The sequence below is a fragment of the Gambusia affinis genome, linkage group LG03 (genome assembly GCF_019740435.1).
Source record: "Gambusia affinis linkage group LG03, SWU_Gaff_1.0, whole genome shotgun sequence".
In the NCBI taxonomy this organism is placed as follows: Eukaryota; Metazoa; Chordata; class Actinopteri; order Cyprinodontiformes; family Poeciliidae; genus Gambusia; species Gambusia affinis.
This window is the reverse complement of record NC_057870.1, coordinates 2,887,649-2,901,604: the sequence shown is the minus strand read 5'-3', so window position 1 is coordinate 2,901,604 and position 13,956 is coordinate 2,887,649. Positions and strand designations below refer to the sequence as shown.

At 40.0% G+C, this 13,956-nt stretch overlaps 2 protein-coding genes across 4 annotated transcripts in view; both read right to left on the bottom strand.

Annotated features, from left to right (window-relative positions):
* Positions 1 to 957: 957 nt before the first annotated feature.
* Positions 958 to 1,899, bottom strand: LOC122827852 (beta-1,3-galactosyltransferase 2-like). Its single transcript, XM_044110922.1, has one exon. It carries the CDS (start codon positions 1,897 to 1,899, stop codon positions 958 to 960), a length of 942 nt encoding a protein of 313 aa, XP_043966857.1.
* Positions 1,900 to 4,975: 3,076 nt separating this feature from the next.
* The window catches only part of tncb (tenascin Cb), a 67,838-nt gene continuing 58,857 nt past the window's right edge, over positions 4,976 to 13,956 (bottom strand). For all 3 annotated transcript variants that reach the window (XM_044110686.1, XM_044110688.1, XM_044110687.1), the window contains 3 exons: positions 9,090 to 9,251; positions 7,410 to 7,573; positions 4,976 to 6,359 (listed from right to left, as the gene is read on the bottom strand). In XM_044110686.1, the coding sequence (XP_043966621.1) occupies positions 6,249 to 6,359; positions 7,410 to 7,573; positions 9,090 to 9,251 (437 nt within the window). In that variant the 3' untranslated portion in view covers positions 4,976 to 6,248. The remainder of the gene's footprint in view (positions 6,360 to 7,409; positions 7,574 to 9,089; positions 9,252 to 13,956) is intronic.

The window sequence follows — 13,956 nt, the reverse complement described above, 5'->3', positions numbered from 1 at the left end:
TTGTTTTAATATTTCCAGACAGTCACATTTGTTTTTGTTGTTAAAAAATTATTTAAAATATATATATATATATATATATATATATCTTTTACTGCTTACTAGCAGTGGACAGCAACTGGTTGGGGAGGGACAGCGCTACATCACTTTATGCTCCCAAAGGATTCAAACCACAGGTAGGGAAAATGTGAGCAGCCTTGAAATTGTGATTTTAAAAACTTTTGTAAACATCGCCACTGCACGATATGAAAAAGAAAAAAGCAGGAAGCAGAGATATTCCTGTTGCCATAATCATAATGACTGTGATTAAGCTATATTTTCCCTCACTCATTTCTTACTTTTGCATCATGACAAAGTCCTTATTGTTCTCCTTGAGCTTCAGCATCCTGCTTACTAAGACCTACTTTATGTGTGTTAATGAACACAATGAAAGACCATCCAACTGACCTAATTTATTACTGAAGAGGAGCGTTTCATTCCACCTAAAATATAACATATTGCATCCAAGCAGCAAACAAGGAAACTATTTGAACACATTCTTCCATGAGGCCCAGAACTTGACAGTAATCAATCACTCAGGCACTTAAACACAAGTTTACACCTAAACAAAAGGCACACACCTCAATAGGAGATAATGCAACAGGTCCTAGGTCATCTCTAGGTCATCTCTAGAAGGAACCTTTGTTCCAGTCTTTGGTGCAAAATAAACACACCTGCAACAGGAGGAAGGCACGCTGACTTACCAGTTACACAATGAGTCACACTGTGAAAAGTTAGTAAATGCAATTCAAGTTCTGGAACTTTAAATGGCTTTTGTTCACCTCATGATTCATTATTCTATTTTGACACATTAAATAGCTGCTGTCAACACATTTAAATGACTATCATAATATTTTATGGCGTTTATCCTTTCCAGCCAGCTATTAGTTGCTTTCACAGGGAAGCGAACAGTGCAGGCGGTCAGCAGTCAGCCTGGCCTTCAGAAAAGTCCTGCCACACTTGCAGCAGCTCTGACGGCTTAAACCTGTTCACAATGATGAGTCCAGCAAAGGTGCACCTGTCATACTCCAGCTTCTGCACCTCAAAAAGACTCCTGAAGCGTGGCAGACTGTAGGAGTACACCGGCCGGACCTCCAGCACACGCAGACACAAGCCCACGTAGACGTCCTCCAGAGGAATCACCCGCACAAACCTGGAGGCCCAGGAGATCCTGGCAGCCAGGTCTGTGGAAAACACGTAGCCAGCTCCAGACACGTAAGGCGGGAAGCTGTCTTCGAGGTACAACTCCTTAGATAGATACCACTTGCTGCTGGGGTCCCTCCTGGGGCTGCCGTCCCTGATCACCGACCCGGTGATGAAGCCCACCCTCGGAGAGCTCCTGAGGCGTTGGATGAGGTAAAACACATTGACGAAGATGTCAGAGTCCACCTTCATGGCGTAGGAGGAGTTGGGGCAGTGGTCCACCAGCCACTTCATCATCAGCATCGTCTTTATCGTCAGGTTCCGGTAACTATCCAGGAAGTCCATCTGGATGATGTCTCCATGCTGCTGACTTTCCTTCTCCAGGACTCTCTGAAGGGGTGACAGCAGCGCCTCCTTTGGCAGCCCCGAGAAGAAAAGGGTGAGAGTGTCCCTACCTGGAGCCCCCCATGTCCTCCTCACAGCCTGCCTGGCTTCTGCCTCTTGAGGCGCGACCGGAACCAGGAAGACCAGAAAGGGACTTCTGCCCAGGCACACCTGCGGCTGGTTCAGGAGGTAGCGGTAGGTGAGCGGGGAGATGAGGCGGTACTCCTCCGCAGGAAGGGGGTTCGTCTTGGCGGTGGGTCTGACTGAACCGAGGAGATAGAGAGCGGAGAGGAGCAGGAGAACTGAGGCACAGAGGAACTTCACCCACATCCGCATCGCCACGATCCCCTCAACCCTCCGATCGCGAGGCTTTCATGGTTCCCAGAAAACTGCCGCGAGACCGGACACGCCCACCAACTTTTTTTCGCGGTCCTGTCCGGTCCGGTCCGGTCCGGTCCGGTCCTACACGGAGAAGCAGGAAAGCCTCTGCAGGCGACGCAATATCCGACTGAAGCAGAGGGAGGACCTTTGAGCTCAGGAAACAGTTCCAGCTGCTGCTGCTGGGGAAAGTCATGCCCACAAGCTAAAGGCTACTTCCAACTCTAGAAACACAGGCAGTCATTTTAAATCATAGTCAGAAGAGTACTGCACCATATGCGTAAATCCCGGGGCGGGGGTCGGAGGTCCGAAACACCCAATCTCGGAAAAATCTAGAATTGCACCTCCCCGCCTCCCTCCCTCCCACAAAAGAAGAGATAGCCTATTAAATGATATCAATATGAATAGCCAAAAGAAACAAAGAACGAAGTAAATCTGCCATTTATCTCAGAAAAAAATTAAAATGAATTTTCAGGTCCCCCTACCATTATTAGAAGTTATTATTATTATTAGAGTTCAGTCCAAAGTGTAGGAAGAGCAACAGCAGCTGAACCGCACAGGCTCCTTTAGAGCCGCTGAAGTGAGGAGTTACCTGTTACCTGTGGCTGTGCAGCACAAACATAAACCCTTCCAGTAAGTAAATACTAAAAGTAAAAGTACGGAAGAGGATTAGGACCACCAAAAAAGAAAAAGTCAGAATTCTTTTTTTTTTTTTTTTTTTTTTCGGTGGCCCTAATCCTCTTCCGTATAAAAGGCATGTAACACCTTTTATTTACTTTCACTGCTTAATAAGAAGAAACACATTAACAATAAAGATCAGACTGCAGTTTGTTAATTTCTTACTTTGACTGATTCATGACAAGCTGCCTCATTAGCAAAACTGCTACACTGCCTTCATAAACCTAAGCTTTTTTTTTCAGATGTAGCAAACATCTCATTCATATTTAGCTCTTTAACTTTTATTTAATTAGAAGAGTTTGAAACGGGAGGGAGGGGCTCAGCAAGTGGACCCAGCTTTGTGTGTTGGGAGCCGAGAACAGATAAATTTACAAAAAAGTTATGGCTTTATTTCTCACTGTCTTCAATGCAGAGCCTTTTAAACCACAAAATAAAATCTGAATATGTTTCTATATAAACCCTGGTGCTTTGAATGTTACGTTTAAGTTATGATATTCCCCAGATATTCATTTCTATCTACCTGTTGGTTCTTCGTCACCCAGGACATGGCAAAACTAAAAAGGGCTTAAAAATAAAGCAACTTAAGTTATAATTTAAACAGCCCATAACTTGTATTGGGAGCCATTTCAATAAATCAATGTTTATGAGAAATTTTATTAAGAGCAGTTACTTATTAAAACTTTTTTATTTAGAATTTTGTAAAGGTGTAGCAGAGATTAGATCAGTGAGACTGAACAAAAAGTATTATTTGATTTTTTAGTTTTATTTCTCAATAGTTTGCTTACCCAGAAAAACACGTTTGATATGCATTACTAGTCATTTTTGATCCTGCAGCTTGAATGTGGTTTAAAATCTTTTTAAACCACATTTTACATTACATTTCACTGTAACTTTGCCGCCCCCCCCAAATTGGTCTTAAGAAATTTTTCTGTTTATGAGCATTTTTTGCTAAATGAATCCTGGACATTTGAGCACTTTGCTACTCTAAAAACACACAGACCAGTACATAATGCACAATGTCAAGATAGAAAGATATCAGTAATGACCCAAGTGAAGCAGCTGTTGCTCTTCATCAGTCTGAGAATGCTTATACTATCTGAGCTTCATTCGTTCAGAAAAAGAAAGAATATTTATGAAAATTGTTCCAGCAAATTCAGATCATGCAGTAATAAGATCAGACTCTGCAGCATGTTGCATGTTAAAACACATGACAGAACGTGTAGAGAGTCAATAATCAGAATGACTTGTTTGGAAGCATTTCCAGGAGAAATAGTCTGCTCTGAAAAGGACACAGGGCCACAACTTAAGACTTCTGGAGTAATATCCTTTCAACATATGAGATGAAAATATGTTAGCTCGTAATCCACGGGCCCATGCTTGGAGAAACAAATACACGCCTGAACAATCGCCTGCAGCCATGAGCTTTGGCACCTTTCTGTTACCGAGCCAACCGTAAATTCTGCTGTAAGCCAGAGTACCATGGCGTTAAAACCTGTCTTCTTGCAAATGTTTGTTTAAGTGTGAGATCATGTGTCTAACAGCTGAAGCTCAAACTGGGTCAGCTTTGTAAATAAAGCAGCAAGTCTGCAACTAAGTAGTTGAAAAAGAAAATAAAGTTACTTCGAGGCTGGAATAGTGTGATTCTTTACCATCAGGAGCGTTAAAAGTCTTCAGTTGGTCCAAAGCGGCTGGATTAAGAAGAGAGATCAGATTTGAAATGCTTCGTCTTACGTGTAAAACCCTTAGTAATCAGATCCATCACAACATAGATCTGATGACTTTAGATGTTCTTGACAGAAACAAAAATGCTTCTACAAGCTATTGAATTATAAAGTGCATGTATTCATTTTCCACTAAGCTGTATCTTAGTTTTTAGCTAATAATACAGTATGGAATATACACACAAGATTAATTTTAAGATATTTTGCCGTCTAGTAAAGATCAGATTTTGGTGGAATGTTTTTAAAGGTAGAAGCTCAGGATATGATACCTCTCCATCTCTTATAAATGATATGTCATTTTTAAGGGAACCATAAGAGAAAAATGTGTGAATGATAGATAATTCTTAATTAAGATTATTTTTCAAATTGTTTCTAAGTCTTGATGACTCATCTAGCTAATAATAGATTGCTGTAAGTAGAATCTAAAATTCTTTTGTCCAGTTCTGTGAAGATTATTTCTCATATTTTATGCCATTTTGCGGCTTTCCTTGGTTTTAGTAGTAAAAATGATCATGTTACCTGTGCTGTCAGTTAATCAACCTGCTCCTACAAATGTAGTCAGCTGTATTTGAGGGAGGGATTGTGATGTGTGGGTAAAATTGCAGAGAAAATAAAAGCAGAACGTGAATCAAAAATCAAATTTGTCTTTCAATCAGACGGTTTTATTCTTTAACAGTTTACAGAGACACACCTGTAGTTCACCCAGTTCTAAACAGACGAAACAATCGAAACAAACTTAATTTACACAGGCATTCTTTAGAAGGTCAGTGGTTTAGTATCCTGCAAAAGCAGGAGGGGTTTGGGGTGATGGAAGGGTACAAATATAACTAGTTTACTAGTTTTGGCCGGTCCAAACACTAATCTTTTTTTTTTTTTTTTTTTATCCAAAAGAATCATGGAGACTTTACTATGAACACTGAAATTTAATTAAAATTGGCCTTTTTAAAATGTTTACGTTTCAAGCATCACAAAAACATTCTCTTGATCCACATATAAGTACTATATTCACATTTTGCAAAAAAGATACAACAAAAAAAAAAAGAAAAAATGAATCACCGCTTGCCATTATATACTGAGTGATAGGTCCTGCCTCAGATTCATGATAGAAAAAAAACCCACTTCTTCCTCTGTTCTTCAACTTGTTTTCAAGCAGAATACTGTAGTTGCAGCGTGCCGCCTGCAGGGGGCGAGGGGCAGAAACATTGTTGCCTTTCTTGAGGAAATGGGAGGAGACCGTTTTTCATGATTGTTTTTTTTTTTATTTATTTATTTTTGGCTGCTGGGGGGAGGGAAGAGTAGCAGGTTCTCTGGGAGGAATGAAATGAAACTGATTTAGTTAACGTCACATGAAGACAAACGTGACATCAGGTGAAGCTCTGTGTGGTCTGACAAATATCTGTTTTCAGATGTGTGAATCAGACGTGAACAGTTTTATACAAGCAGCAGAATGAATCACCCAAACTGTGATGTAAACATACAGTTCTGTTGTGTAAGACTCCAGATGCGTGAGCGTGATGAGAGCCGGTGTCGATGACTACACAACGTAATGCCCGAGTTGTTGGTGCACCTCCCCGCTAACGCAGCAGGATGACTGAGTGGGTTAGAAACTGCTGAGGTGGAGTTACTGTCTTTGGTGTGGGAGTAGACGCTATGTGGAAGGAAATTAAAATGCATTTTTTTTTTGCATTAACAACCACCTTTAACAGGCAGACCTGTGTGGGGTGGGTTGTGGGGTGGGGAGGTACGCTGTGTTTGGAGGGGTCTTGTTGAAGGCTTTGGTTGCTGCAGGGTTGTTGCGTATGGGGAACATGTTGGACAGGTGGAGGGGCACACACAGATGTAGTAGTGTTTTGTTGTTGATGATGATGGTTGTGGTTGTGGTGGTGGAGGCGGTGTTCTCCGGGTCATTTAAGACCGTTTCCTCCTTCCCTCCAGATTTCTGAAGTTGGACGGACGGATCTTCATCTCGGCGAACTCGATGGAGTGTTCGTGGCCTTTCCAGTGGAACCAGTTTACACCCTGAGGAAGGAAGGGTAGGGTAGAGGGACGAGCAGGAAGTCAGAGAAAGCAAAACAGTTTAGTTTCTTTTGCAGATACATGTTTAGAGCAGGAGGAGACAAATTGCAAGAACAACTTTTAGTGCTTTGGCAGCCTCTGCTATCAGTTAGGAACTGCAATACATGCACACTGACATGTAAGGTGTTTAGAGAGGAGGTGACCCTAAAGAGAAGTCAGGAAGAGTTTCTTGAAGACACTAAGACAATGCTTGTGTCTTGTGTCATGAATGCCAAAAAAAATAAAAAATCCTAGACTGCCCACACACTCACACAAAACCGAATAACATCCTGTTCTCAAACCACTGGGTTTATCATTCCACCAGGCCACGATGTGGCTCCTCTAGAATTACTTTCCATGAGGCTTAGAAGTGGCTTTATGATCATTTTTGACAATTCTTTCAGAAAAAGCATTTGTGAGGTCAGACATGGATGTTGGGTCAGATTTATTAAATCTGTTTGAGGTCAGGACTACGGATGAACCGATACAGAAAAACAGCTGACCTTACTTACAACGTTTCTTGTTTTAAACACAGACATAAATGTACTGAATTACACATTCATTCTGAGAATCCTGCACCAGTACAGCACACAGAAATACTCCAACAGCTTTACAAACTTGGTCAGACTTGTGAAAACAAGACAACTTTAATCTGTCCTATCAGTGCAATCAGGAGTAGAGGAGCCGATGTAAAATATATAATAAAATAATTAAAATTGACAAAAACAATAGGATGTTAGTCAAATGTGTATAAAATTAACTGTACTTTCTGAACCATTTGAAAGAAGGTTTTTGGAATTAAGAATTCAAAATATAATGTAAAATTAGCATGATATTCTCAGAGGACAAAGTGTAGAGTTAGTCTGAATAGATCTGTCCTTACAGATTGGGCACATTGTCGCTACACAGATTTCATTTTATTTTTGACTTTGTTTGACCTTTCTTTATATGAGTTAAATTGAAAAAAAAAAATACAAACTTAATCTGTCTGTGTTGGACTGAACCCTGCTGTACCTTGCTGTGGCTGTTGTCTCCGTAGCGACCCATCAGGTTGACCCGGTGACAGTTTTTGTACCAAAAGGCCCCCTTATAGGACAGAGCACAGTTGGTCACGGCAATGTCGTTGTCGTGGTCGTAGGTGGAGAATGGACGGCCGTGGTGGTAGGTCATGGAGTCACCTAGGAAATATACGCAGTTTTTATAAGGAACACATACAATAACATGAAAGTATCTGAGCCGCTCCAGTAATAGATGACATGATAACTTGACGTCTCATCAGCTGTTCTGAGGACTTAACCAGTGTTCCTTAAGTACTGAAGCCAAAATAACAAGAGATGAAGGTGTCTGCTTTGTTGATCAGTAATCTTATCTGTTAAGTGCGTACTGTGTGTGGCAGTAAGCACTTTGCTATTGTCAGTATAATGTTAACAGAATGATGTTTTAGGAGAAATGATTTAATCCCATTAAATTATACAGTTCAAATCAGATAGTTTAAATCTATTTCACAGCAAATGTGCTCTTGAAGAACTTTACAAAAAATCTTTTCAATTTAATCAGTGGCAAATAAATACAGCATAAGGTAGCCTGAAGCCTGATGAGCAGACAGTCGGGACAGAACACAGCATGGTGACAAAGATATGGTTAAAAAGTGGTGATAAAGTTTAAAACAAAGAGTCAAACAAAGTGAGAGGACCTCAGGTGTTTTTAGAAGCATCTCAGAGAACATAAAAAGTAGACTGCTGATGCCTCGGTGTCTTTAATCTTAAGTAGAAAGCTGCTGCTTTGTTTAATCCGTCAGACTGCATTCCTTTGTAGCCTGAGTTTGTCTCTGATTCAGTAGACAACCTTTCATTCACAACCACTCTGCTGTTTGTTGATTCATTCCAACAATTTGACTTTGACCTGTGACCCCCAACATTTTGCCGCCTGGATTCCTGCTCAGATTTTGAGACTTTTCTGATTGTTTCTTCCTAACTGAAGTTTGGGCTCTCATGACCTGGAACCATTAGAAGTAATTATAAGAAAAGAAATAATTAACTGATATAAAACAGAAGTGGGCTCCAGGGCTCGAGCCTGGGCCCTATAAGTCCTCTCTAACGTGTAGCCTAGAGCATTGTTATTGATCCCTCACTACAAACTAGACTGACTGGCGAAAACTCAATTTTTAATCAATTACAACCAGATCCACCAGAGAGACCTCAGCTGTTGACGGTAACGCTTAAATGCAGGCTGGCAATTTGGCTAAACTGAAAGACTTGTTCAAAAATTTTAGAGAAGAAACCATTGCCTTGCACAAACAAGGAAAAAGCACACAAAGATAAAAAAAAAAGGCCCAGTGTTCCTATGAATATAGCAGGAAGCAAAGTTTGAACAGAATATGAACTGAAAAGGACCTGCAGCAGGAGATGCTGATAAGTTGCGGGGTGAAGCTGTGTACCTGCCATGTCATATTAACAGTGCTAAATCCTGCTGCTGTAAATAAGTTTGTTAACTGGAGCATCAAATGTGGATTAACTTCCTATTAAAAATACTTCAGTGTAGAGTTGTCAAAAAATTACTCATAAATGGGACTAGATGGTGGTTGGCCCAAAAATTCATGTCTGTTTTTAAAGAGAATCTGACTACCTGGACTTCATAAGTGATGTAGAGACGTCAGAATAAATGGAAAGTGCAGTTGAAAGCCAGGAGTCCTACCTGCATTGCCACTGTATCCTCCCACATGGACTTTGTAGCGGGTCCGAGGTTCTGAGACGGAGAACTTGTCGTACTGAGCGAAGGCCATCTCTCCCTTGTCTCTCAGGTCGACCCGCAGCTCGTACTGGCCTCCAGACGTGATCTTATGCAGGTTGGACAGACCTGAGGGAGGGAAGAGCATCTTACCAGAGTCAGTCACTGTGGGAACCATACTGATGATGCTGGGTCCCATCTTCTTTAAGCTCCTCCCTTTAAGCTCACTCTACCTTCAGCATCATCTGTTCCTGCAACCACAATCCTCCTCTGTCCTGGTTTGCTGCTGCAGCACATTCGGCCTTGTTGTCCAAGATGTTCACCACAGCCAACATCCCGTCTCCCCAAACTGACTCAGTCTGAAAATCACTAACTCTGTCTCCAAATTGCTCAGCTGTCATTTCTCATGTCCTCATTTCAGTGACTCTCATCTTGAGTATCACCTCCAGTCTTGGTGTTAGTGTCTTCTTCTCCAAACCTTACATCAGAACAGCTTCTACTGACATTCTCCCTCACAGCTTACCCTTTGCGACTGATTACTTGTTCTACCTCCATCTTATAATCGGCATGTCGCTTTAATTAGTTGACTCAGGTACTTAAACTCATCCACCTTTAGTGCCTCAGCTTCTTATAGCCTCACCAGCTGCGTTTCCATTAACCACAGAATTCCAGATCACAGGAGTCACGTTATGAACAGCCAGATGTTACTGCTGGTGGAAAAGATGAAGGAAGGAACAGAAGTAGTAGGACGATGATGGTTTGTTTTTGTTGTTTTTTCAGACAATGTGCAGCTGGCTCCACCAGAGCTCTAACAGCATCACATGGATGGATGGATGGATTTTCTCCTCCTTTTTGTCTCCTCTCCAGAGGCTCTCTTCAGCAACGTACCACCTCTCATCACACATCACAGCATCATAACGGAACTTGGCTGTCACCACAGCCAACAGGTAGAGTAAGGTCTGAGTTGAGCCCTGAGGTAAACCTGCCTCTTAGAATCAACCCATGTGTGTCCTAGCACTCACCTCTCCTTAGCCTCACTGTTCTTTTGTCCTCCACCAGTCTTACATATCACTTCTGACATCAACATTCAGAAACATTATTCTTTTCTTGATATCCAGTCGTCTGCTTTTTCTAGATCCATGAAGACACAATGCAACTTTAGAATCTTGCTTCCCCATCAACATTCTAAAAAACCTCAGATGTATCTTTGGGATCTGTGACGTCTGTTTATGGGACATAAAACCATACACTGTTAGCCTTTGCTGTATTTTCTACAGCTAAATACCGCAAAATGCCCAGTAAAACTAACATAAAACATCTTTACAATTAGTTACTGTAATTTGCATTGCATTATGGGTAAAGGACATAGTATTACAGTAACTTACTGTATGTTTTGAAGTTGCAGTAATTTACTGTTTACACATTGCAGTAGTGGTACTGTATTTATAATATCTTGCACTGTTAGCCTTTACTGTATTTTTTACAGCTAAATACCGCAAAATGCCCAGTAAACTAACATAAAACATCTTTACAATTAGTTACTGTAATTTGCATTGCATTATGGGTATACAGTAGTATTACAGTAACTTACTGTATGTTTTGAAGTTGTAATTTACTGTTTACACATTACAGTAGTGGTACTGTACTAATAATGTCTTTGCGCTGGCCATGTATGAATTCTATTTGATTTCCAACGGTCATCATAGATGTTTCATCGTGGTTCTCTGTTTCTGTATTTTTACTCCTTTAGTGGTTAACATATTTTAAGGCAGAAAGAGAGCATGTATTTTTGTTTTTTTCACATCCTAGCTAACATTAATATGCAGTTTATCTAGCTACGTCATCAAGGGTGGCTTCGCTTCCAACGTTTTTCTGATGACGTTTGTTTTAAACTCCGAAGCTTTTTCCGTCCAAGTGCAAGTGCAGCTCTGTCGCTGTGGGCTCACACTGCTTCAGCTCTTCGCAAGACAGGTAAAAAAAAACACTTAGAAAACTGTTTGAAGCCAATGTATATTTTAGATGGAGCTAACGTAACTTATAGCATCATGCTATAATGCTATAACTTAGCATGAGGTGAAAGATAGAAAAATATGATGGTGTTATTTTTTGAGCTGGTTCGGAATTAACGTTAGCTAAGGTGCTAATTTTACCGAAGGTTTTAGCTTGGCTTTTGCCGCTAAATCTTCCTCGAGCGACTAGCTTTGGGTTGAGATAAGCTCAGTGCTGAGTGTCTGTTAGCATTGTTGTTACATCCTTTGTCGAACAATATAACGTTAACTGATAATTGATCCCCCCCTTTTTTAAAAAATACATCTAACTGTTCATTTGTTTAAACCATGACCTTGCAAATGTTAAGAGTGCAGATTAGCTCGGTCAACAAGGATGAATTCTAACGTTGTTCTTTATCTTCTTTTGGTCAGATGACTTTTTTTAACTCCCACGCTTTTTCCTCCAAGTGGCTGTGCAGTTCTGTCCTGCTGAGTGCTAACATAGTTTCAACTCTTGAAAAGACAAGACAACAGGTAAAAGACAGCTCTTCAAACATATTTGAAGCCACAAAATAATCTGGAAATGTAGAGGAGCAGCTAACCTAATCTATAACTTTGAGCTTGCTACAGCTAGTTAGCCTGCTAAAGTATCATTACATCTCCAACATAGTGTATAAGAGTCTGTAAATGAGGACAAAGGTGGAAAACATTCAAGTGGTTTCTGTTATTTTTGAGTTGGTTCAGCAGGTGGACAAAAAGTTAATTTCCAACCCTGGTTCCATATAAGGACTGTTCACCTGTTTAAACCATGCTCTGCAAATTTAAAGTTAAGTCAGTACTAACAGGTGCAACTATGTACAGGTGTAAATTCTGCAGCATTTGTACTTCAGAATTTAGAGAATTTTGTACTCATGTGAAGAAACATCAACACACAGCTAATTATCGGTTTCTGGAATAGAGCAATGTCCTACTTCCGTCAGAGAAAAATAAAACATTTAGAAGAAAAGAGGACTCAATCTTCATCTTGGTTGATGTAATTTCATATCGACTCTTAACTTAAAACACACATCTTAAATCAGAATTGTTCAATTAATTTGTTAAAGGGATCAATTCACCCAAATTACAAACATTTTGTTAACCCATATTGTACTTAGCCATTCAGATACTGTATTTGTGGAATGTAATGCTTTAAAAAATTCATTTAGCCTCACAAACTGTCATTCACATCCGTTGTTTCAGAGTGGTAGCAGGATGTAGGGGTAAAGTCTAGTCTAGTCTCTGGGGTGAGGTTCTCAAAAACCTGTTGTAATCTGGGTGAACTGGCCCTTTAAATATAAATTACTACCAGTAATTCATATTTAAGAGTTTTCCTTTTATGTTTCAAAGGTATCTTCCACCAAGATGTCTGTTGAGATGGAAATGACCTTACCTACTACACCAAGGGTAATCATGCTTGGTAAGAGGAATATTTTCTATCACTATAATTTTTTTGTAGCAATGTATGTAATAGTTATGGTAGTCTGTACTTTTACTCACTAGCATTAGCTTGACAAGGGTTTGTCTATTTTAGGAAATAGCTTGATGTCTGCAACCCGGTGGATGGTCAGTATGGAGGAGAAGGTATTTTTCAAGCCTGAGCAACTACATGACTTTGCCAGCGTCCTTGCTGTCTTTTTTGGGTCATATTATGACTTCAATCTGGAGTATCAGGAGTCAGCATCCACCACGCTGGAGATGATACAACTGTAAGTACTCTACACCAAGCCATTTATGAATAAAATTTAATGACAGTTTGACTGATGATGAAGAACCATAGCTGATTGCTGTATTGTATGTCTTCATTTTAAAAAATACAATTAATATATTTTATTTCTGTTAAAAGATTCTTTGTGAGGATCAATCCAGATGTTGATACCAAATGCACAGCCAAAGTCAGTACAAGCCGCAAGATGGGAAGTCAAGAGGAAAGTAGTCAGTGTCAACTCCCGGATCACCACCTTCCTCAAATGACTCGCTGAATTTGAATGGAGGACTTCCAACTAGGTAAGCATTTTACCAAATGTTTATTATTTTATTGTCTTTTCTTCCTATCTTGCATGTTCTGACTTTACTTTAGCCTTTTTAATATGATTTTAATGATTATTTATAAATGGCATGTGATTCCTACACAATAGCCCTTTAGAGTAGCCTGCATCTTTTCTGTGTCCGTGGTAAAAAGTGGATGTCGCTGCATCTCTTACTAAATCACAGAAATGTTTAAGTGTGTAGTCGTTTAATTGAGGTGTTTTTTTTTATACTATGCAGTTTTCAGTTTATTAGGCACACCTTTGCAGTAATCCATCAGCACCAACAAAATGACTAAAAAGATTGTTATGACATGTTGTATTTCATCGTCTCCTTGGGGACATTTGCAGGGTCTCAATACAGTACAAATCGCTTGAATTAGTGAAGACTGACTGACTGCTTTTGCCATAAACAATCCAAAAACCTGAAGTGAAGCCAGTCCTGCACATTCTTTATGCAGCTTCTATTATCACTTCAGTGTAATTGATTTTTTTTTTTTAAACAAATTATCAACTTAATGCTGCTTTATGCCAATGGTTTTATGCATTTGGACATTGTCACTTCAGCTTAATTTGTCAGCCTTCCTGTCGATTTGAAAATGTAGATAACTTCCTGACCATCTCATGACCTCCCACATTTTCTGTCTTATTCTTTACAGTTCAGCTTCCACAAGATGGATCTCACTGATTTTGTTTGACAAATGGAATAAAAGTTCTTCTAATGTAGGAAATGCATCTGATATAACAATATTTATTGATATGAATGCCTACCATATAGTACAT